Consider the following 24,397-nt stretch of genomic DNA (forward strand, 5'->3'; position numbering starts at 1 on the left):
GTCCCCCTCCCAGTCCCCCTCCCAGTCCTCCTCCCAGTCCCCCTCCCAGTTCCCCTCCCAGTCCCACTGTCCCCCTCCCAGTCCCCCTCCCAGTCCCCCTCCCAGTCCTCCTCCCAGATGAAGATGAGAACATTGGGATCACGGTGGTGACATGACGGCACAGAATCAACTTGTTGCAAAAATACCTATAGTTAGAAACAAATGGATTGAAACGTATAGATGTTCATCATCGTAACCGAACCATGATGGCTATATAATCGTTTCTGTGGGCGTTCTCTCTCGTAGGAGTCAGTCTCCGCTGGCGAAGCTGCACAGCACCTCCATCATGGAGCGGCACCACCTGGAGTACAGCAAGACCCTGATGGCGGACGAGGTGGGTCCACAGCCCCCCCCCCCCCTCCCACTAGTGCTGTCGATAGATTAGTTTAAAAATGTTTACTTATTAATCTCACAATTTTCTGTAATTAATCTAGATAAAAATTGAAACTGACTGCGTTTCAATATTTGTCAAAAACGTTACCTTTTGTGGCTTATTATCGCGAATCATAACAATTATTGATATGATTCATTCAGAACGCTGAACTTTGAACCACCATAGTATGTGACAGGAAGTGTAGATTGTAAAACTACAATTCCCATGGTTCAACATTTCCATTTCCGGGTTCCGGCTTGGATAGACGCTCGCATATCGAAAACTTAAAACGATATAAGGACACTTTTAACCTATTGCTAACCTATTGCCAACCTAACGTTTTACATTCTACATGCTTTTGTGACATAGTAGTGATGTTAATACTTGAAAACGGTTGATTTTAAAAATCGCAAATTATTTTCATCACTCATAAAAATATGCCTATATAATCATAATGTCAAAAAGGGTCGGTACCGACCCTGTGGGGGGGAACAGGTTAAGACCGTATAGCTTGTAACAGATATTTACTTGAGTAAAACCATGGAATTAATGTAAAATGAACAGAAAAGAAAGTATATTTAGATGCAAAGACTATTTTAATGGCTTTCTTTGAATACAGTGTCTCTCTCCTGTGAAATACAAATGTTCAACAAAACCGTCAACGTTGACTCAGCTTTAAAGACCGCTTTCTTATATCCGCGGCGCTGTAACAGAAATAAAAACAACCCAGCAATATGAACTACCAGTAATATAAATCATATTAACAACAAAAATGTGTTCCATCTTCATGTCAGATGCACGGTGCATGAGTCGATGCAAAAAAAGAACAAGCAAATATACTGCTGAAAGTTCAGAACGTTGAAGATTTTTCACTCCGTAGATTCATCTAGATTAATTTATTTTAATGCTTTAAATTAGGGATGCTCGATATTGTCTTTTTTACCGATACCGATATACCGATATTGTCCAACTCTTAATTTCCGATACCGATATCAACCGATATCAACCGATACCGATATATTCAGGGTCCCCCCCCCCCCCCCCCCCCCAAAAATGGAATAATTTCAGGTAATTAACATTACATATCTCTTGTTGTGGAATTAACACAACATTATGCATACTTTTGACAATAAATAAAATCAGAATTTGTTCTCCCTTGCTTGTCTGGGTAAATAAAGGTTAAATAAATGTAAAAATAAAATAAATAAAAATTGAAAACCGATACCGATATTTTCCGATATCACATTTTAACGCCGATATCGGCCGATAATATCGGTAGGCCGATAATATCGGACATCCCTATACTTTAAATCATTTAAATTAATCTCCAAAGTTAAATCATTAACTATGACAGCCCTATAGCTCCCACGCTTCTCCGTTGCTGCACATGTTTTTATTGTTATTATTTGTATATTCCGTTTCAGTCTACCGCACCTCTACTGCCAGGGGGCGCGGTATCGTTAGCGCCTCGCTAACAGCACTGCCAGGTTAATGGGGCACGGTGACCGCAGTAGCAGTAGCAGTAGCAGAGCAGAGCTCAGAGTCCTACGAGCTGCATCTGTACGTTGATAAAGTCTTATGAGAGTTTGAATATAAACCAGCTAAATGAAATATAGATTGTTGGAGACCATGCTACTCTCTCTCTCTCAGTCACTTCACACTATTAATAATAATAATATTAATCAGTTAATAATAATGACTGATTCGGGGGCCGACAGTGGCTCGGGGAGGTATAGAGCGGTCGTCTGGTAATCCGGAGGTTCCCCCGGTTCGATTCCCGCTCCTCCTCCTCCCGGGCAGTGTGTCGAAGTGTCCTTGAGCGAGACACTTAACCCCCTAACCGCTCCCGATGAGCAGGTTGCAGCACCTCGCATGGTCGCCTCCGCCGTCGGTGTGTGAGTGAAACGGGGTCAAATGTGAGGAACAAATTGTAAAGCGCTTTGGATAAAAGCTGCTATATATACAGTAAATGCAGCCATTTACCATTTGCCATTTAATAAAATGAATGTATGATCAAGTTAATTCATTAATAATAAAAAAAAGATGGATATTAACATTTAAATGTAGAAAATATTGTGTTTTTACTGGAGACCAGGGACGTGCACAGGACTTTAGAGGGGCAGGTGCTCAAAGGCTGAAAAGGGCACTACACTTGTGTGTATATATTAACCGAGCGCGCATAGCGCGCGAGCGCAATTTTTAAGGGCCCTTTTCGGGAGGGGGGCCCCCTTTTTATGCTTTTTGGGGGGTTTTGGTGATCAAATATTGAATATTGAACTATAATAATCAGTGCGGGAGCTCACTTATCCTTGAAAGACACTTTTATCACTGACTTAAAAGGCCCATACATCTCCATAAATGTTCAGGGGGGAGGGAATAAGTGCTTACCCTACAGACCTCAAGAAGTGCTGTATATTCTGTATTGTTTAATATAAATGCATTTTTTATTCCAATCCCGATTTGTATTTGAGATTCCCAAATCCCATCGGACTTGACTTCTTCGTGTCCCTCAATGAGTATAATACCAGCATTCAACTGTATGCGCCACAGCGGTTTCTATCATCATCATCATCATCACCCACGCTATGCATAAAATATATAGGTCCGCGGAGAGGCACGCTGAGGAGGCCGTGCAAACTGCAATGGAATATGGGGCATCTCTATCTCTTTACCTAATAATTTGATTCTATCCTGACATTTTTCAGTTGGAAGGGCAGTCTATATGCGTAACGGTAATTTTATTTTTTTATTTTTTTTTCACTTTTTTGACGAGGCTCAAAAAGGCAGGTGCTCAAGCACCCCTTGGCCTCTATGTGTGCACGTGCCTGCTGGAGACCATGCCGGGACTCATCTGTCTGCTGCTGTGTCTATCTCCCTATAGCCGCTCAACATCTACCAGAACCTGCAGAAGCGCCAGTTCGAGACCGTGCAGCATTTGTTCGAGGTCTGCATCATCGCCACCGACCTGGCCCTCTACTTCAAGTAAGACATGATTCTTGTTCACGAGAACCGTCCCATTAAAGCTCTTATACACTTGAGCCTGCAGGGGTGTAAAAAGTATACCCAGAAATTATTCTTAAGTGAAAGTATGGGGTATACCGTCTCCAAATCGTACTCAAGTAAAAGTCAGAGTATCTGGCTAAAAACAGCACTTGAGAAAAAGTTAAAAAAAAGTGTCTACTTTAAATGTACTTCTTAAAAGTAAAAGTAAAACAAAATGTCTGACCGTCTATTCTTCTGATGTGGCGTCACGGTGTTTAATCAAAGATCCCCCGCTTTCTAGTCTCGCACACAAGGACCAATCAGCATGGGGTATGGGGGCGGGTTCATTTTCCATCGATGGGGATTTGATTGGCTGTTTTTTTTTTTTAAATAAAGCGCGGCCGCAGGATTAATAACGGCAACGTTTGTTCGGCCAGAGAAACAAATATACTAATTAAAATCGTTGGACCTGCGAGATTTGTACTTTGTACTTTGTATAGTTCTGCATTTTAAATGTAAGGAGTAAAAAAAAGTATGATTTTTTTTTCTCTGAAATGTAATTGAGTAAAAGTAGAAGTATACAAACCTAATAATACTCGAGTAAAGTACAAATCCCCCCAAAACAGTACTTGAGTATTGTAACAAAGTACAATTACTCAAGTACTTTACACCCCTGCCTTTGAGGAAGACGTGAGCTATACAGTACAGAATGTCCCACGTGAGAGAGACATGCGATACACATCCAGAGCTCCGAGGTCCTCTAATCAGAGGCTCCCGGGGTCAGAGGTCAGAGGTCTAATCAGAGGCTCCCACCCGGACGTCCCCAGAGTTTAAGGCTTAAAACCAGAGGCGATCGAGCCTTTGCTGTGGCTGCCCCGCCCGCGCCTCTGGAACCAGGGGCGGTCCTTCCTACAGGCGATATAGGCGGTTGCCTAGAGCGCCACCCGGAGGGGGGCGCCAAGAATAAAAGAAAAGAAAAAAAGAAAAATTATATATATATATTTTTTTGCTTGGCGCCCCCTTCTATATCTGCAACAATTATTCTTACCTAAAAAAAAATTCTATCATAAGGGAAAATGAGCCAAAAATCTAAAAACGTTTGGTCAGTCTAAGACGCTCGGCTTTAGGTGAGTCACAGTCAGAACATGCTAGAGTGCTGTGCATTGATGGGTCAAGTGACAAAAAGTATGGGTTACTGAATGCTGAACTGCACTGTTATAATCACTGAGCCATTGTAAGACCTTACCTGTGTCCCTGTATCACTTGTCTCTGCTGCCCTTTGACTAAAAAACGTCCCTATGTCCATTTTCCTTTTTTTTTTTTTTGCATATTTCAGTTAGTCACAGTAAAAGTCACCTATAGTAAAAGTGAGATCATTGACAATATCAAAACATTCTAGGGCTGTACCGAATAGTTCGAAGCTTCGTTCATAATGTTGACATTCGAATTCTAAATCAACATAAAAAAATTGTAAAAGAAAATATATATATATACAAACATTTTAATTTTTTTGCCCCTGGGGGGGGGGGGGGGGGGGCGGCGCAGTGGTAAACCTCGCCTAGAGCACCAAATGTGCTAGGTCCGCCCCTGTCTGGAACAGTCTACCTGCTAACATTAGGTCTGCCCAGTCACTTGCCACTTTTAACCTCTTTAAGCATCGGACGGCCCGACTCGCGCGCACTTCAAAAAGATGGCGCCGCTATGCCCGGTCGCCTGTCTGTTCGCTCCGTCGAGATTGTGCTTACTTTTGTTAATATTTATAGTTTTAAGAGTTTTGTCTGTACCAACAGTAGGTGCATTTAATGTGTATGACCGTCAGTCACTTATAGACATCGGATTACGGGAAACTTACCGATTGGATTACTCCCTGAATCAGCTTTCCGAACCGCAGCAATGGCCTTTGGAAATTCTCAGAACAATGGGACCAGATCCTGAACCCAGGAACAAAGGATCCAGGCGGCGAGGGAAGAGAGCTGGGATCCGTAACAGGCTGAGATCCAGACGACACCGAACGCCACTACCCAGTATATTGCTAGCCAATGTACAATCAATTGACAATAAACTGGACGATATCCGAGCAAGGATTCAATACCAAAGAGACGTTAGAGACTGTAACGTTCTCTGCTTCACCGAGACGTGGCTGACGCCGGACGTCCCAGACCACGCCATACAACCGGCCGATCACTTCTTCATCCATCGCAAGGACAGATCAGCATTGTCCGGCAAACAACGTGGAGGAGGTATTGCCTTCATGTTTAACAACAATTGGAGCGATCCAGCTAACGTGAAGGAATTATCGAACCACTGCTGCCCAGACCTGGAATATATAACCATCAAGTGTCGTCCTTTCTTCCTCCCGAGGGAGTTAACGGCGATCATCCTGGTCGGAGTGTATATTCCACCGCAAGCCAGCAATAGTGCCGCGCTCTCCAGGCTCCACGACGAGGTAAACAAACTCCAGGCAGCGAACGTTAACGCCGCCATCATAGTGCTGGGTGATTTCAATAGCGCCAATCTGAGAAAGTTCTTACCTGACTTCTATCAGCATGTGACTTGTAACACCAGAGGCGGTAACATCCTAGATCACTGTTACACGCAATTCAAGGGTGGATACAAGGCTCATTCTGCTAGTGGCTTTGGTAAATCAGATCACGCGTCCATTTTCCTTTTACCAAAGTACAAACAGAGAATCAAAAGCTCTCCCGTAGTCTCGCGAGAGGTGCAGAAATGGGATTTGACGTCAGAGGAGACACTCCAGGCTGCGTTTGACTGCACAGACTGGAGCGTGTTCCGCGACACAGATAACATTCATGTCTACACGGAGACAGTGCTGGACTATGTTTGTACTTTGGTGGAAGAAACAATCCCCACTACCAAAATGAGAGCTTACCCAAATCAAAAACCCTGGGTAGACAAATCCGTCCGTGAAGCTCTGAGAGCGCGCACCAAAGCATACAACGACGGCCTAGTGGCAGGCAACATGAATGACCACAAGGTGGCGCGATACAACGTAAGGAGGACTGTGACAGAGGCCAAACGGCGCTACAAGGATAAAATTGAACTCCAGTTTGAACAGGCTGACTCTAGAGCTATGTGGCAGGGGCTCAAAACGATGACAGACTACAAAGGCGCCTCCCTCAAACTGAACAGTGACATCTCCTTAGCAAATGACCTCAATACCTTCTATGCGAGGTTTGATGCTGGTAATAACAACACCAGCCCACAAGCCACGGCAATGGGGGGGGGGGGGGGGGGGGTCTGCTGCTGATGGAGACTCAGTGTTCAGGGTAACAGAGCATGAGGTGAGGCGGACCTTTAAAAAAGTGAATATCAGGAAGGCAGCAGGTCCGGACGGCATCCCCGGCCGCGTCCTAAAAGTCTGTGCCGACCAACTGGCCCCGGTATTCACTGACATATTTAACCTGTCCTTAGAACAGGCTGTCATCCCCACCTGCCTGAAGAAGTCCACTATTATCCCTGTACCCAAAAAATCCAAGCCTGCTTGCCTCAACGACTACCGCCCTGTAGCTCTCACCTCCATAGCCATGAAGTGCTTTGAGAAGCTAGTAAAGGGCTACATCTGCTCCTCCCTCCCCATCAACATGGACCCCCTGCAATTTGCATACCGCCCCAACAGGTCCACGGAGGACGCCATAGCCCATGTGCTGCACACAGCAGCATCACACCTGGACAAGAGGCAGGGGAACTATGTGAGAATGCTATTCATCGACTACAGCTCGGCATTCAATACCATAGTCCCCTCCATACTCATAGCCAAGCTCAGGGACCTGGGCTTGAACTATGACCTGTGCCAGTGGGTCTTGGACTTCCTGACGGGCAGACCCCAGGTGGTGAGAGCAGGCAACTGCACCTCCTCATCCATCACCCTCAACATAGGGGCCCCCCAGGGCTGTGTTCTGAGTCCCCTCCTCTACTCCCTGTACACACACGACTGTGTGGCTCAGCGGAGTAGCAATACAATCATCAAATTTGCTGACGACACAATGGTGGTGGGCCTGATCTCTGCCAACGACGAGAGGGCCTACCTGGAAGAGGTCAAGGTCCTGGCGGGATGGTGCCAGGAAAACAGCCTCTCCCTGAACGTCAGCAAAACAAAGGAGATGATTGTGGACTTCAGGAGGTCGGGGGTCAAGGACTACAGCCCCCTCAGCATCGACGGGGCACCGGTTGAGAGAGTCAACAGCTTTAAGTACCTCGGAGCCTACATATCCGAGGACTTGACATGGACCACACACATTGACAGTGTTGTGAAGAAGGCACGACAACGCCTCTACTTCCTCAGGCGCCTAAGAAAGTTCCAAGTCAGTCAGAAGATCCTTAAGAACTTCTACTCATGTACAATAGAGAGCATCTTGACTGGCAACATCACCTCCTGGTTTGGGAATAGCACTGCACAAGACCGAAGCAGACTACAAAGAGTGACACGTTCAGCCGAACGCACAATTGGAGGGGGGCTCCCCACCCTCCAGAACATTTACAACAAGCGTTGCAAGGGCAAGGCTAAGAGAATCATTAAAGACTCCAGTCACCCGAACAACTGCCTCTTTGAACTGCTGTGGTCAGGCAAGCGATACCGGAGTCTCAAGGCGAGCACAGAAAGACTCAGAAGAAGCTTCTATCCCCAGGCCATCAGGCTGCTAAACGAACAATGAACAACACTACACAACAACCATCAAACGCACATAGCACACACATCCATACGCACACACTCACTTTAAACAAACACACTGTAGCACCCACTCCACACACTTTATAGCACACACCCACTTTAAACAAACACACTGTAGCACCCACTCCCCTCACTTTATATTTATTGATGAAGGATTGCACTACAACTCGTACACCTTACTGTAAATTGTACCTAAATTGTACCTCATCCCATTTCTGCTTTGCACTATATAGTACTGTACATTAGTTCTTTATTGTGTAAGAAACTTCAGAATGTTACCTTTCAAAAGAGACCTGACTTGTGCACGTGCTATAAGTATAATACATTGTTTTTTAGTTTTTTTGTTTTTTTTTACTTTGGGTATGCAATCGTCAAAAACAAAACAAGAAATCGCCCCATTTTTGCCCAATGCTTAAGCGGTTAAATCGCTGCTTAAAACCCATCTATTCAGCCTGGCCTTCTAAATCCGTTGTATAGGGCATCCGCTTAGTTTCAATGTGATTTTAATGTATATATGTTTTAATTGTTTGATATGGTTTGAGTATAGTATCTTGATTTTTTTTTTTTTTTAATCCACTTTTCTATTTTTCTCCCATCCCAATTTTCGTATCGTCCAATTCAACCCTCCCCTGTCATGAACGCTGTTTCTTGCCTCCCACAAGCCGGCTGCAATGTGGACTTAGTCATACATAGCACGAGTCCCCTCCGATACTCGAGGTAACAGCCGTCGCATCTTTCCACCCGCGCGTCTCGATCTTTCAGCGTCGGGGGTCTGGGCTTTTGGAGGGGCCCCGCCCCTGTCGCTTCCTGATTCTACTGCGCAGGCGCACCAACCGACCTGTAGGAGTCGCTGTCCACAACGCCCGATCCCCACCCATCAGTTTTCCCTCCCCCTAATACGGCCAATGTGTATTAGTGCGGACGACCAGCTAAACTGAAAGCAATGTGGAGCGCTGGGCTCGAACAGGGAGGCGAATCTGTTCGAGCCCAGTCTCCAGTATTCTTGGTGAGCGCCTTGCCCACTGCACCACGTAGCCGCCCCGTATCTTGAATTTTGTGTAAATCTTTCAGAACTTTGTCAACTGCTGTTGTTTAAAATGTGCTATATAAATAAAATAGACTTGACTTGACATGAACGGCCCGAGCACTGGCACTTCTGTAACGTTGTCTGGTCTTCTCCCTTCAGGAAGAGGTCATTGTTCCAGAAGATTGTGGAAGCCGTAGAACCAATGCCAGAGGAGAAGGATAGAATCGCCCACATCTCCAACAACGCAGTCAGGAAGGAGATCATCATGTAAGTCAACAACCCATGAATCTATTGAGATGAAGCAGAGGTTCAGATTGACTGAGACCAAAATAGGAAATGCACATTCAACATCCCATAATACTGACCTGTCTGCCATCAAGCATATCCTCCTCTGACTCTATGGCACACAGTAGTATAACTAGAAGTATTTTTTATCAAAAAGGAAGTTACTGGAGCAAAATTCACTAGTGTAGGCTACTTGGCAGCCATCTTATAGTGTAGATTACTTGGCAGCCATCTTATAGTGTAGATTACTTGGCAGCCATCTTATAGTGTAGATTACTTGGCAGCCATCTTATAGTGTAGGGTACTTGGCAGCCATCTTATAGTGTAGGGTACTTGGCAGCCATCTTATAGTGTAGGTTACTTGGCAGCCATCTTATAGTGTAGATTACTTGGCAGCCATCTTATAGTGTAGATTACTTGGCAGCCATTTTATAGTGTAGATTACTTGGCAGCCAGCTTATAGTGTAGGGTACTTGGCAGCCATCTTATAGTGTAGGCTACTTGGCAGCCATCTTATAGTGTAGGCTACTTGGCAGCCATCTTATAGTGTAGGCTACTTGGCAGCCATCTTATAGTGTAGGCTACTTGGCAGCCATCTTATAGTGTAGGGTACTTGGCAGCCATCTTATAGTGTAGGGTACTTGGCAGCCATCTTATAGTGTAGGGTACTTGGCAGCCATCTTATAGTGTAGGCTACTTGGCAGCCATCTTATAGTGTAGAGTACTGAAGGAGAGATGACTCCTTTCTATCCGCTCCAGTTTTTTTGTATTTTTTTTTTAATAATCTTTTTCCCCCTTCTTTTTCCGTTTTTCTCCCCATCCCAATGTTAGTCGTTATGCCAATTCCCGATCCCCTTCCAGGTCGCTGCGCACCAGTGGCGGCTCTGCCACTAGGGGCGCACGGGCGCCGCCCCACCTGCTGTTAAATCAGAGAAGAAGAAAATAAAACTTTTTAGTTTTTTGTTTTATAGCCCTATAAATAATATAAACATGTTTAAAATGAATAATATTTACTCATTTTAAGTATGTTTGTATTTCCAATGCACAATATAACGTTATTATCTAAAATAAAAAAACTCTCGTTTTCCTGAGCAGGAAGTGACGTTTTTTTTAATTTTTTAAATTTTTTCGTATTTCTCGGCCCGGGCTAGACGCGATAGCGCTCTGAGTGCGCGTCACAGTTTGATCGCTGTATCCGTCACAGCCAATCAGTGCATAACGCGTTGTGCGTTGAAATATGACTATTATGTTGGAATCCGGGCGCGATTTGAAGCGGTCTAGCCAGTAGCGTCAAGAATTTCTGTAGCCGCATTTCGCGGAGACGCTCTCTGATTGGCCGACGCCAGTATTTTTTTCCGTAGCAGAATTTCACAGAGACGATCTCTGATTGGCCGAATCCAATTTCTAATGTTCCAATTCAAGTCAAGTCAAGTCAAGTCAAGAGTTTTAATTGTCACGGCATACAGGTATACAATGAAATGCGGCTGGTCTTGCCCGCGACGATGTGCAATACAGTGGTACAACATATAATAGAATCCAATAAAATACAGTGGTACAACATATTAATAGAATCCAATAAAACAGTGCAATAAACAGGTACATGGTGTGCCATCTCGGTATCTGTACATTAGTATTTACAGAGCATATAGGACATGCTAGGTAGCTTTAGTAGTGCAATACACTGTTCCTGATGCTATACTACTTTAAGTGGCCTTTCCTCTGGCCATAAGTGTGCGTGTGTGCGGCATGAGTGTTAAAGTGGCTGCTAGTGTGTGAGCGTGCTCAGCGTGCGTGTCGTGTATGTGCTTGTGTGTGGATAGTTCAGTTTCTGTGTCTCTCAATGTTCATTGTTCAAGGCTCTGATGGCCTGGGGGAAGAAGCTTAGCCTAAGCCTCTCCGTCCTAGTAGCTGGAGTTCGCAGGCGTCTGCCTGACCTCAGCAGCTGGAACAGGCTGTTATTGGGGTGGTGGGGGTCTTTCATTATTATTATTATTATTATCATTATTCATTCTAGCTTATTCCTAGGTTGGTCCGTTGGTTGTGTTGTTGTGAGATGCAGGCAGCTGTTTGTCTTATAGCGTGCCGTGACTGCAAGTTCTTTAGACTGTTAAGCTTAGGCACTCTTTCAAAGTTGGTTAAGGTTAGAGTTTGTCTTAGAGCATGGCGATAGAACGCCAGGTAGTTTGCAGTCTGTTCGAGCGGAAATGGACAAAGGAATGAAGTACTTGTGTTGTGTGGTGCTTCTGCTAACAAGCTAACACTTGGCTAACAAGCTATATGGCGGATGCAGTCTGGACACAGTGGACAGTGGTCTGGAATACATCAACAGTGGATTATATTATACACTACTTTATCAAGGCAAGCCCTCCTGCCCTGGACGTGTCAACTAAACAGTGAGTCTCTCTCTCTCTCGCTTTTGGATTGAAAATACGTGGATTATGGCTTGTTCAATATCGTCTATGTTTGAATGAATGAATGAATGAGAACTTTATTAACAGATTGCAGAATGGGTACAATACAGTACGGCTCAATACACACAATTGTTAAGGGGATGCAGACCAGAGAAAGACGTTTGTCTTGTTTACATCAGGGTCCCAGATTTTCGATTCATATCGATAGTTTAATAGCTAGCCTTGGCTCGTTTAACAATATCGCTGCTGTCGGGACAAAACCTCATAACTCCATTTTTTGAAATTTCTTTTTATTATATAAATCAACTCCGTAGATCATCCTCCATATGTGTGTGTGGGTTTTACAAAGATTAAACAATGGGAAAGCATTAAACCGATCATCTGTCTAAACCTCCTAACTCTATTCACCCTCAAATCTGTGTTCGTTTTTTTCATCTGCTGAAAAGTTGGGTTTTTGGAGTTATGAGGTTTTGTCCCGACAGCAGCGATATGCAAAATATGTGTACAGCCCTGTACTCATACTGAAGTTATTCTTGGTATATAATAGGTCTGATTGTGTAACGAATCGATTCCACGGCGCGCTGTGTGTGAGAGAGAGAAGGAGAGAGGGAGAGATCTGCGTGTGTTTGGAGACGGAGCGAGTTTTGTTTCTAACTTTTCTATTTATATATTGTGTTTCAAGTTGTGAATTAGACTATACTTTATTTGACTGGTTGTGTGTTGTTGTAGTAACAGCTGAGCGACTCGTTCATAAGAGCCGATTCATTGCCGTGAGCGTGAGTCGAATCGCTCACGTCTTGCCATGAGTCGGTTGCGTGGTACTGTACATGTTTGCAAAATGTTTGGTATAGCGCCCCTAGTGGCGAAGCATCCACGGGCCGCCACTGCTGCGCACTCTACCCCCTACCGTCGGTCTGGGAGAGCGGAGACTACCACATGCTTCCTCCGACACATGTGTAGCCACTAGCCAGCCCACCGCTTCTTTTCACCTGGAAGCGCGGACTCTCACTGGGAGAGTGTAACGTGTGGAAGGTCACACTACCTCTCCCAGATCCTTCCCTTGCTGTGCAGGTGCCCCGACCGAACTGTAGGAGTCGCTGTTTTACAACGACCAGGACCCACCCACGCCGGGTTTCCCACCCTCTAACACTGCCAATTGTGTCAGTATGGACGGTCGGCCAAGCCGGAGGAGGCACCACAGCCGGATTCGATCCCACTGGCTCTGTGGTGGTAGACAGACGCTTAGTCCGCTGCGCTACCCGGCCGCCCTATCCGCTCCAGTTTTGTGGAAAGCAGATTGGCCTTATTGTTCAGCGCCCGCTCTAATGAGCCTCTCCTGACCTTTAGGCTCCTCCTTCCTTGTGAACTTTAGACACTCAAGCTGCTGGTCATTTTCTCGACGGCCCTCTTGACCCCTGTCTCTCTCCTGCAGGGCAATGATGATGACAGCGTGTGACTTGTCAGCCATCACTAAACCATGGGAGGTCCAGAGCAAGGTCAGTATGCTCACGAAATAGAGAAATGTGTCAATTTTCATTTACACACATGTCATATACTGTACATACTATATCATATACATATACATACTAGGCCTGTCCCCGACTAAGGTTTTGTATAGTCTTTGATTGGCCGAAATGAGCAGATAGTCATTCCATTTGGGCTGTGGGGGTACTTAACTCATTGACTGCCACGCTGTTTTCCCCATCTGTACTCCCTGGCGTCCATCGTTTTTCAGACCATTTTGGAGATGTTTGCAGACCCAGCGTATATTCTATATTATAGCTACAGTATGGAGACAATACTATGGCTCATTTCAAAGGCAATATTTATACTCCAACAGGGAACAAACCGTTTATTTCGACATACCTTCGTTCTTGCGCAATCCCAGGCTAAAAAGCGTCGCGTTTACAAAGTAATCCATACTCATTTCCTAGAATGCGAGATATTGCTCGCAGCATGCGCAGTTTGTGCTTGTTGCTCGTCGTCTGACGCCTATATATTTCCAGGTCAAAGGTAGCATGACCATACTGTACATACAATTTTTCTATTCACAATATAGTATATTGTGACAATAACAATAACACATTAGACTGCGTTAGAATGCGAGGATTCGATTCTAAATGAACATTTATTACAAGACAACATGAAATACTAAATAAATCACACCACATAAGGAAAGTATATAGAAGGCATCGATAAAACAAAATGATAATAAATGATACTTTATGTTTATAGTGTCCTATATGTTACTTTATGTTTATATTAGATATTTTTTATCATGTTAAGCCCTAGCCCTATTTTCTGAAAATCCGCCTAAAAATACATACCTAAGTAAATGGAAGATTGCTCCACTTCTACAAGGCCCATTAGCATGTTCTTGGTATCGAGGGACATCTATGGATCTCAGGGAATGTATTCCCCGTGTCAGCAATATTGGAGTTCGGTAAAATAGAACATTGTGCCTGAATCCTTACAGTTACGTTACCTTGGTCAGCAGGTCCGACAAACCAACCCCGTCCGCTCTTCCTCCGAAGTGTCTGAACAGGAACAGGAACAATTTAAATAAATAACGTCAGTTGGCTCTAGGGGGCGCTCTGTCGGCGCGGTGAACAGATAACGTTACATCCTCCTCGGCCGGTTTGACTTTAAAGTATTTGTGTGATTTACCAGCAGTGCTGAGTCCAACGTAGTCTGGTGAAAACGCACCTTATGGATCGATCGCCACCTTTTGTCCTCTTCGTAATAATCTCCGAGGCGGTTTGCCGAGTCGACTATTCGAGGTCAGGCCTAATACACACACACACACACACACACACACACACACACACACACACACACACACACACACACACACACACACACACACACACACACACACACACACACACACACACACACACACACACACACACACACACACACACACACACACATACATACATACATACATGCATACACACACACACACACACACACACACACACACACACACACACACACACACACACACATACATACATACATACATACATACATACATACATACATACAATGTTATATACAATGTCATATATGTGTCATACTATATCATATATAATATGTCATATACATATACATAGTGTCATATACTGTACCATGTCATATACATACTATGTCATACACTATGTCATATACATATACACAAACTATGTCATACATACTATGTCATACATGTCATTGTACTATGTCATATACATATACATGCTATGTCATATACATACATACTATGTCACATACATACTATGTCATACATGTCATGGTACTATGTCATATACATACTATGTCATATACATACATACTATGTCATATACATACTATGTCATATACACATATACACATACTATGTCATATACATACTATGTCATACATGTCATTGTACTATGTCATATACATATATACATACTATGTCATATACATACATCCTATGTCATACATGTCATTGTACTATGTCATATACATACATCCTATGTCATACATGTCATTATACTATGTCATATACATACTATGTCATATATATACTATGTGGTATAGATGTCACATACTATGTGGTGTAGACTCAAGGAGTCCTGTTGCTTCTCTCCTAGGTGGCCCTGATGGTGGCCGCTGAGTTCTGGGAGCAGGGAGACCTGGAGAGGAATGTTCTTGAACAGCAGCCCATTGTAAGAGCTTAACCCTTTCACTGCCACACTACCGAAGGGTTAACCGTTTCACTACCGCACGACAGAAGCTTAACCCTTTCACTGCCACACGACCGAAGGGTTAACCCTTTCACTGCCGCACGACAGAAGCTTAACCCTTTCACTGCCACACTACCGAAGGGTTAACCGTTTCACTACCGCACGACAGAAGCTTAACCCTTTCACTGCCACACTACCGAAGGGTTAACCGTTTCACTACCGCACGACAGAAGCTTAACCCTTTCACTGCCACACTACCGAAGGGTTAACCGTTTCACTACCGCACGACAGAATGTTAACCCCTGCACTGCCACACTACCAACGGGTTACCCGTTTCACTACCGCACGACAGAATGTTAACCCCTGCACTGCCACACTACAGAAGGGTTAACCGTTTCACTACCGCACGACAGAAGCTTAACCCTTTCACTGCCACACTACCGAAGGGTTAACCGTTTCACTACCGCACGACAGCATGTTAACCCCTGCACTGCCACACTACAGAAGGGTTAACCGTTTCACAACCGCACTACAGAATGTTAACCCCTGCACTGCCACACTACCAAAGCGTTAACCCTTTCACTGCCGCACGACAGAAGGTTAACCCCTGCACTGCCACACTACCAAAGGGTTAACCCTTTCACTGCCGCACGACAGAAGCTTAACCCTTTCACTGCCACACGACCGAAGGGTTAACCCTTTCACTGCCGCACGACAGAAGCTTAACCCTTTCACTGCCACACTACCGAAGGGTTAACCGTTTCACTACCGCACGACAGAAGCTTAACCCTTTCACTGCCACACTACCGAAGGGTTAACCGTTTCACTACCGCACGACAGAAGCTTAACCCTTTCACTGCCACACTACCGAAGGGTTAACCGTTTCACTACCGCACGACAGAATGTTAACCCCTGCACTGCCACACTACCAAAGGGTTACCCGTTTCACTACCGCACGACAGAATGTTAACCCCTGCACTGCCACACTACAGAAGGGTTAACCGTTTCACTACCGCACGACAGAAGCTTAACCCTTTCACTGCCACACTACCGAAGGGTTAACCGTTTCACTACCGCACGACAGCATGTTAACCCCTGCACTGCCACACTACAGAAGGGTTAACCGTTTCACAACCGCACTACAGAATGTTAACCCCTGCACTGCCACACTACCAAAGCGTTAACCCTTTCACTGCCGCACGACAGAAGGTTAACCCCTGCACTGCCACACTACCAAAGGGTTAACCCTTTCACTGCCGCACGACAGAAGGTTAACCCTTTCACTGCCACACGACAGAAGGGTTAACCGTTTCACTACCACACTACAGAAGGTTAACCTTTCACTGTGACAATAGAGCAGGTTAACCCTTTCACTACCACACGACAAAGGGTTAACCCTTTCACTGCCACACTACACAAGGGTTAACCGTTTCACTACCGCATGACAGAAGGGTTAACCGTTTCACTACCGCACGACAGAAGGTTAACCCTTTCATTGCCACACTACAGAAGGGTTAACCGTTTCACTACCGCACGACAGAAGGTTAACCCTTTCACTGCTACACTACCGAAGGGTTAACCGTTTCACTGCCGCACGACAGAAGGTTAACCCTTTCACTGCCACACTACCGAAGGGTCAACCGTTTCACTACCGCACGACAGCATGTTAACCCCTGCACTGCCACACTACCAAAGGGTTAACCGTTTCACTACCGCACGACAGAATGTTAACCCCTGCACTGCCACACTACAGAAGGTTAACCGTTTCACTACCGCACTACAGAATGTTAACCCCTGCACTGCCACACTACCAAAGGGTTAACCCTTTCACTGCCGCACGACAGAAGGTTAACCCCTGCACTGCCACACTACCAAAGGGTTAACCCTTTCACTGCCGCACGACAGAAGGTTACCCCGTTCACTGCCACACGACAGAAGGGTTAACCGTTTCACTGCCGCACTACAGAATGTTAACCCTTTCACTGCCACACGACAGAAGGGTTAACCGTTTCACTACCACACTACAGAAGGTTAACCTTTCACTGTGACAATAGAGCAGGTTAACCCTTTCACTACCACACTACCCTTTCACTGCGACAATACAGAAGGTTAACCCGTTCACTGCCACACGACAAATGGTTAACCCTTTCACTGCCACACTACAGAAGGGTTAACCGTTTCACTACCGCACGACAGAAGGTTAACCCTTTCACTGCCACACTACAGAAGGGTTAACCGTTTCACTACCGCACGACAGAAGGTTAACCCTTTCACTGCTACACTACCGAAGGGTTAACCGTTTCACTGCTGCACGACAGAAGGTTAACCCTTTCACTGCCACACTACCGAAGGGTTAACCGTTTCACTACCGCACGACAGCATGTTAACCCCTGCACTGCCACACTACCAAAGGGTTGACCGTTTCACTACCGCACGACAGAATGTTAACCCCTGCACTGCCACACTACAGAAGGGTTAACCGTTTCACTACCGCACGACAGCATGTTAACCCCTGCACTGCCACACTACCAAAGGGTTAACCGTTTCACTACCGCACGACAGAATGTTAACCCCTGCACTGCCACACTACAGAAGGGTTAACCGTTTCACTACCGCACTACAGAATGTTAACCCCTGCACTGCCACACTACCAAAGGGTTAACCCTTTCACTGCCGCACGACAGAAGGTTAACCCCTGCACTGCCACACTACCAAAGGGTTAACCCTTTCACTGCCGCACGACAGAAGGTTACCCCTTTCACTGCCACACGACAGAAGGGTTAACCGTTTCACTGCCGCACTACAGAAGGTTAACCTTTCACTGTGACAATAGAGCAGGTTAACCCTTTCACTACCACACTACCCTTTCACTGCGACAATACAGAAGGTTAACCCGTTCACTGCCACACGACAAAGGGTTAACCCTTTCACTGCCACACTACAGAAGGTTAACCCTTTCACTACCACACTACAGAAGGTTAACCCTTTCACTGCTACACGACAAAGGGTTAACCCTTTCACTACCATTGATTGATTTATTGAAAACTTTATTAACAGATTGGGGAATGGGTACAATACAGTACGGCTCAATACACACAATTGATGCAGACCAGAGAAAGACTTTCGTCTTGTTTACATCAGGGGTCCCATTTTCAATTCATAGTGACATTTATGACATACACGACATACAGATATACAGATATATATCATGACATTTATGACATACATGGCATACAGGTATATAGTACTGTTACATTTGTGACATACAAGATATACAAATATACAGTATTGTTTAACAGAGATCCTAACAGAAAATATATACATACGATGGGGAGGAGACTGTACATTAGGAGGGGGTAGGTGGGTGGGAAGGTTAACTCTTTCACTACCACACTACAGAATGTTAACCGTTTCACTACCACACTACAGACGGTTAACCCTTTCACTACCACACTACAGAAGGTTAACCTTTCACTACCACACTACAGAAGGTTAACCCTTTCACTACCACGCTACAGACGGAAATCATTCCTGTGGATGTATCTGCCTGTACTGTATGTGTTAGTCTCTGGTTGCAGCCCCCCCCCCCCCCCCCCCTCCCTGCATTAACCCCATAACTCCCTTCTCCCACCTCAGCCCATGATGGACAGGAACCACTCAGAAGAGTTACCCAAGATGCAGTGTGGCTTCATTGACTTTGTCTGCTCCTTTGTCTACAAGGTGAGCTGAAAGATACTAATAATGTTTACAGTTTACAGTACTGTGTGTTTTCCTGCTTTAGGACACACCAAGTGGACCATGGCATCAATTAAAATATCTCTTATTGAAAAGATCTCTATATCGTTTTCTTACACAATGTTTCTGTAAATCCAGTAAATAGACACCTAACAATAATGCAGGGCGTTAGAAATTCAAGCAAGACGTGTTTTGAAGAAAAGTGCTTTGCGGAGAAAATGCAAGATAATGAGAACGGTTTATAGTCCAGAATGTAGTTTATTCTGCACTAAACAGAGCAAACTAAAATAGAATTTGTTCTACAAATTACTCTCTCTTACACTCTCCTCTCTCACACTCTCCTCTCTCTCACTCTCTCTCTCTCACACTCTCCTCTCCCTCCCTCCCTCCCTCCCTCCCTCCCTCCCTCCCTCCCTCCCTCCCTCCCTCCCTCCCTCCCTCCCTCCCTCCCTCCCTCCCTCCCTCCCTCCCTCCCTCTCCCTCTCCCTCCCCCTCCCTCCCTCCCTCCCTCCCTCCCTCCCTCCCTCCCTCCCCCTCTCCCTCCCTCCCTCCCTCCCTCCTCTCCCTCCCTCCCTCCCTCCCTCCCTCCCTCCCTCCCTCCCTCCCTCCCTCCCTCCCTCCCTCCCTCCCTCCCTCCCTCCCTCCCTCCCTCTCCCTCTCCCTCTCCCTCCCTCCCTCCCTCCCTCCCTCCCTCCCTCCCTCCCTCCCTCCCTCCCTCCCTCCCTCCCTCCCTCCCTCCCTCCCTCCCTCCCTCCCTCCCTCCCTCCCTCCCTCCCTCCCTCCATGGCTCCAGGAGTTCTCCAGGTTCCACCCAGAGATACAGCCCATGTTTGATGGTCTGAACAACAACAGGAAAGAGTGGCGTGCGTTGGCCGACGTGTACGAGGCCAAGATGAAGGTCATCGAAGACGAGAAGAAGAGGCTGGAGGGTGGGGGCCAAGGTGAGCGGAACCAGTGTCATATAGGTGTCATACTATATCGTATATACTATGTCATATACATATACATACTATGTCATATACGTGTCATACTATATCATATATATACTATGTAATATACATATACATTAGGGGTGGAACGGTTCACAAAATCCACGGTTCGGTTCGCATCACGTTTTTGGGGTCAAAAAAATGTAACACTCCAAAAATGTAAACATTGAAATTTATTTGAAAAAAAAGGTTTACAGCGGTTTGCCTTAAATAATGTTTTGCACACAAAGACCGAACTGAAAATATAGGCTACATTTGTCAAAGTATTAACTTAGTGCAAACAAACTAAATAATTAAACCTTTCTATTTTTGTGGCCACATTATAGACAAAGGCTATCAACAAAGTATGCATATGCTCAACCAGCATTAGACTTTCCTTTCTTTAAAATAAACACAAAAAAACAATGTCAACAATGTTTAAATTCCCTGATTGTCAGTTCTTAACTCAATCCGCGCCTAGAGGTTTATGTGGTAAGAACGCCACCGCTTTAAAGAATAGGGATACATGGCGGTGTTTGCAGGGCTCAAACTATATTTTATATCATAGCAATGGATATAAAACTATTGCCCATTTGACATAGAGTATCTATCGTTCAATTTGTGAATATTTTTTTTTAATTAATTTATACATTCCCGTTTTATACCGTGGTGAATATGAGTAAAGTTTTAGAGTAATCCTGTGTAATCCCAGAAAACGCTGCTATGCAGCGTTTAGTGCATTTCACTAGAAACCGTGGCGTTTCTCGCATATATCAACAATCAATCTGAAATCAATGCTATATTATCGGTATTACAGTATGTTTCATCATGAATGCGTGAAAGGGTGGGGGGGGGGGTTCGTTTTTTTTATGCTCTGATTGTCACCAACGGCATACGGACCGGACTTTTTAGATCGACGTACAGGCCAAGCCAGAGAGTTTCCAAGGATGTGCAATACCGGCCGCAAGGCGGCAGGTGGCGGTATTGGACGTTTGTGATCTCAGACTCATTCCCTATGATAACACAGGCTCCCTCGATGGATTATGAAGGGGAATATCGAATAAAATAAATAACGATAGAAAACCCGACTTTTCTCGGGTTTGGCGCTCAAGCGATGGCGAGTTAACCCAACTTTATACGTGAGTGGCGTCCAATGAGTTAATGGAAAGATTAGTTTTGCTTGAAATTAAAGTGCAGTATTTTAAATACAATGAAAGGAATATGGCTGGATTTCTTATCAAAAGGAAAAGTGTCACTGTGTTATAATAAATAAATAAATAAATAAATAAACAAACAAATTAGAAGACCATCAATATAAAATGCAGCATGAATCAACCTAACACACATACACACTGTACTGTTTCAAAACAACACTGCTCTGTTCATTCTATTTTTAAAATACGTACATTGTCTGTCTACATTTATTTAGACTAACATTATTTAAATATTGAGTGCAACACAGTAATTGTGAAACTGTGGTGGATTAACGTAATTCAACCACGGAAGTTGGAACTGTCTATGGATTCGGGGATCCGCACGGACAATTTAGCGTGTGGTACCTTTTGACCTTCTCGACTCTAACGTTACCGGAGTCGAATCGAGTTGATAACATGCAGTGGAAAAGCGGCAATAGTCCCGGTTGGAGTTAGTAAACACAGTTGTATGTTAGCCTTCTTGGATGTTGAATAAACGCCTAGCATTGTCTTTCAACTCAGCGCCTCTCAGACTCCCATTTTTCTCCTCTGCTAGCTAGTAGCTACGGTAACATTTCATTGGCTGTATTAGAGCTGGCGGGCTACCATAGTTAAACGTGCGTTGTACTTGTAGCCAGGGTGCAAACCATGGGGGAGCTGGGGGAGACATGTCTGCCCTATATGAGACATCAGCCCCCCAGAAAACATGATTTGTGAATTTTTGGGTGGTCTCTAAAATACTGACAATAAATGCTATTTTTGCCATGCATTTCAATTTGCATCCCCCCCCCCCGAAAGAAAAACAATGAGCTCCCCCGAAGACCATGGTATGGTTCGCACACTGCTTGTAGCATCACAACCGTTATGGCAAGATGTGTGTAGGCCTATGTAATGTTAATGCCTATGTTTTTAAAGTCGTAATAAAGATTGATTTATATTGCGCTTGCCATTTCCACAAACTGACTAGCACCTGCTGCTGCTGCCAGCATGTGCCAAATGAAGATTTATTTTCTTTTGCGCATCCCCTGAGCCGAACAATACACACACGCCCCGAACCGTGGAGGTTGTGCCGAACGGTGTATGGTTCGAGTGCGTACCGTTCCACCCCTAATATACATACCATGTCATATACATACTATGTCATACATATACTGTACATCCTATGTCATATACGTCATATACATTTTATGTCATGATACCAGAATTTCCCCCCAAGGGGATCAATAAAGGAATACCGAGAAATGTCGGGTATGGCGCTGAATGAGTTAAATGACTCATCAATGACTCGTCAAAACTCTATGGAGGCCATGTTAATGAACAGTTGTGATTGGAGGATCATCTCGACTAACAGTTGTGATTGGAGGATCAAGAAACGGGGGGACCTGCAGGTTTCAACAAGTTACATTTAAAGGGGAACTATCTTATAAATGGCCTTTTTCAGTGTTTAGCATTGTTTCCTAGCTATGTGGACTTATATTAATATGATCTATGTCTCTAATTCTCATATTGGCGCATTCTTCCAATTCTCCTCTCACAATATTCACCCTAGCTGAACTGAGTCATCTGAAAATGTGCTGATTTGTGATGTCAGAGAGACACCGCTGCATGATAATGTTCAGGCGGTGGTTCAGGTTTACCATTGTGGTTGGAGCCCAGGCTCAAAACGGCTTAAGATCTTGAGGTAGAAAAATGCTGTTTTTGAGGACTTGATTAGAAATACAAAACAATGAATTAAAAAAAATAAAAAATTACAGAGGTGTTCCATAAACTCACAGGAATTGTGTAAAAGTGCCCAAATAGTGAAAGAAATAGTAAAATAGTTCCCCTTTAAGACCGTTTTAAGACCACTTAGAGCTCAATAATAATAGTAATACCAACTTTCTCGACCATACTAACAAAACAGTGACACCTGGTGGTGACACTGAGCTGGCGGCTGAACCTGTCAATTAAAATCCTTGTTTCTTGTTTCAGTTTGTTTCTTTGCCGTGACCATTTTTTTTTCTGCTCTTCAATTTCTTCAACAGACGAAGGAGGGAAATCGAAGACGTGTGTCATCTGCTGAACCCACCGCGCGTGTGTGTGCGTGCGTGCGTGTGTGCGTGTGCGTGTGCGTGTGTGTGTGTGTGTGTGTGCGTGCGTGTGTGTGTGTGTGTGTGTGTGTGTGCATGAGGGAAAGAAGGGATGGAGAAGGAGCTCTGCGCTGCAGAAGGACGTTAATCACTCTGGTGTTTTCCCTACACTGTACAGTATGACCCAGGCTGCGTTCACACTGTACTGTATGACTCAGGCTACGTTCACACTGTACAGTATGACCCAGGCTGCGTTCACACTGTACTGTATGACTCAGGCTGCGTTCACACTGTACTGTATGACTCAGGCTACGTTCACACTGTACTGTATGACCCAGGCTGCGTTCACACTGTACTGTATGACTCAGGCTATGTTCACACTGTACTGTATGACCCAGGCTACGTTCACACTGTACTGTATGACTCAGGCTGCGTTCACACTGTACTGTATGACTCAGGCTGCGTTCACACTGTACTGTATGACTCAGGCTACGTTCACACTGTACTGTATGACCCAGGCTACGTTCACACTGTACAGTATGACTCAGGCTACGTTCACACTGTACTGTATGACCCAGGCTACGTTCACACTGTACTGTATGACCCAGGCTACGTTCACACTGTACTGTATGACTCAGGCTACGTTCACACTGTACAGTATGACTCAGGCTACGTTCACACTGTACTGTATGACTCAGGCTGCGTTCACACTGTACTGTATGACTCAGGCTACGTTCACACTGTACTGTATGACTCAGGCTACGTTCACACTGTACTGTATGACTCAGGCTACGTTCACACTGTACTGTATGACTCAGGCTACGTTCACACTGTACTGTATGACCCAGGCTACGTTCACACTGTACTGTATGACTCAGGCTACGTTCACACTGTACTGTATGACTCAGG

At 44.9% G+C, this 24,397-nt stretch overlaps 1 protein-coding gene across 1 annotated transcript in view; it reads left to right on the forward strand.

The window, feature by feature from the left end:
* LOC311233978 (cone cGMP-specific 3',5'-cyclic phosphodiesterase subunit alpha'-like) overlaps positions 1–23,481 on the forward strand; it is a gene marked incomplete at both ends in the record, with an annotated part of 57,410 nt that extends 33,929 nt beyond the window's left edge. The window contains 8 exons of the mRNA XM_084321049.1: positions 286–373; positions 3,294–3,394; positions 9,271–9,378; positions 13,240–13,303; positions 15,431–15,505; positions 19,160–19,243; positions 20,052–20,199; positions 23,444–23,481. Of these exons, the coding sequence (XP_084177175.1) occupies positions 286–373; positions 3,294–3,394; positions 9,271–9,378; positions 13,240–13,303; positions 15,431–15,505; positions 19,160–19,243; positions 20,052–20,199; positions 23,444–23,481 (706 nt within the window). The remainder of the gene's footprint in view (positions 1–285; positions 374–3,293; positions 3,395–9,270; positions 9,379–13,239; positions 13,304–15,430; positions 15,506–19,159; positions 19,244–20,051; positions 20,200–23,443) is intronic.
* Between the last annotated feature and the right edge of the window lie 916 nt (positions 23,482–24,397).

The sequence above is a fragment of the Notolepis coatsorum genome (genome assembly GCF_963971535.1).
Source record: "Notolepis coatsorum genome assembly, chromosome: 9".
NCBI classification, from domain to species: domain Eukaryota; kingdom Metazoa; phylum Chordata; class Actinopteri; order Aulopiformes; family Paralepididae; genus Notolepis; species Notolepis coatsorum.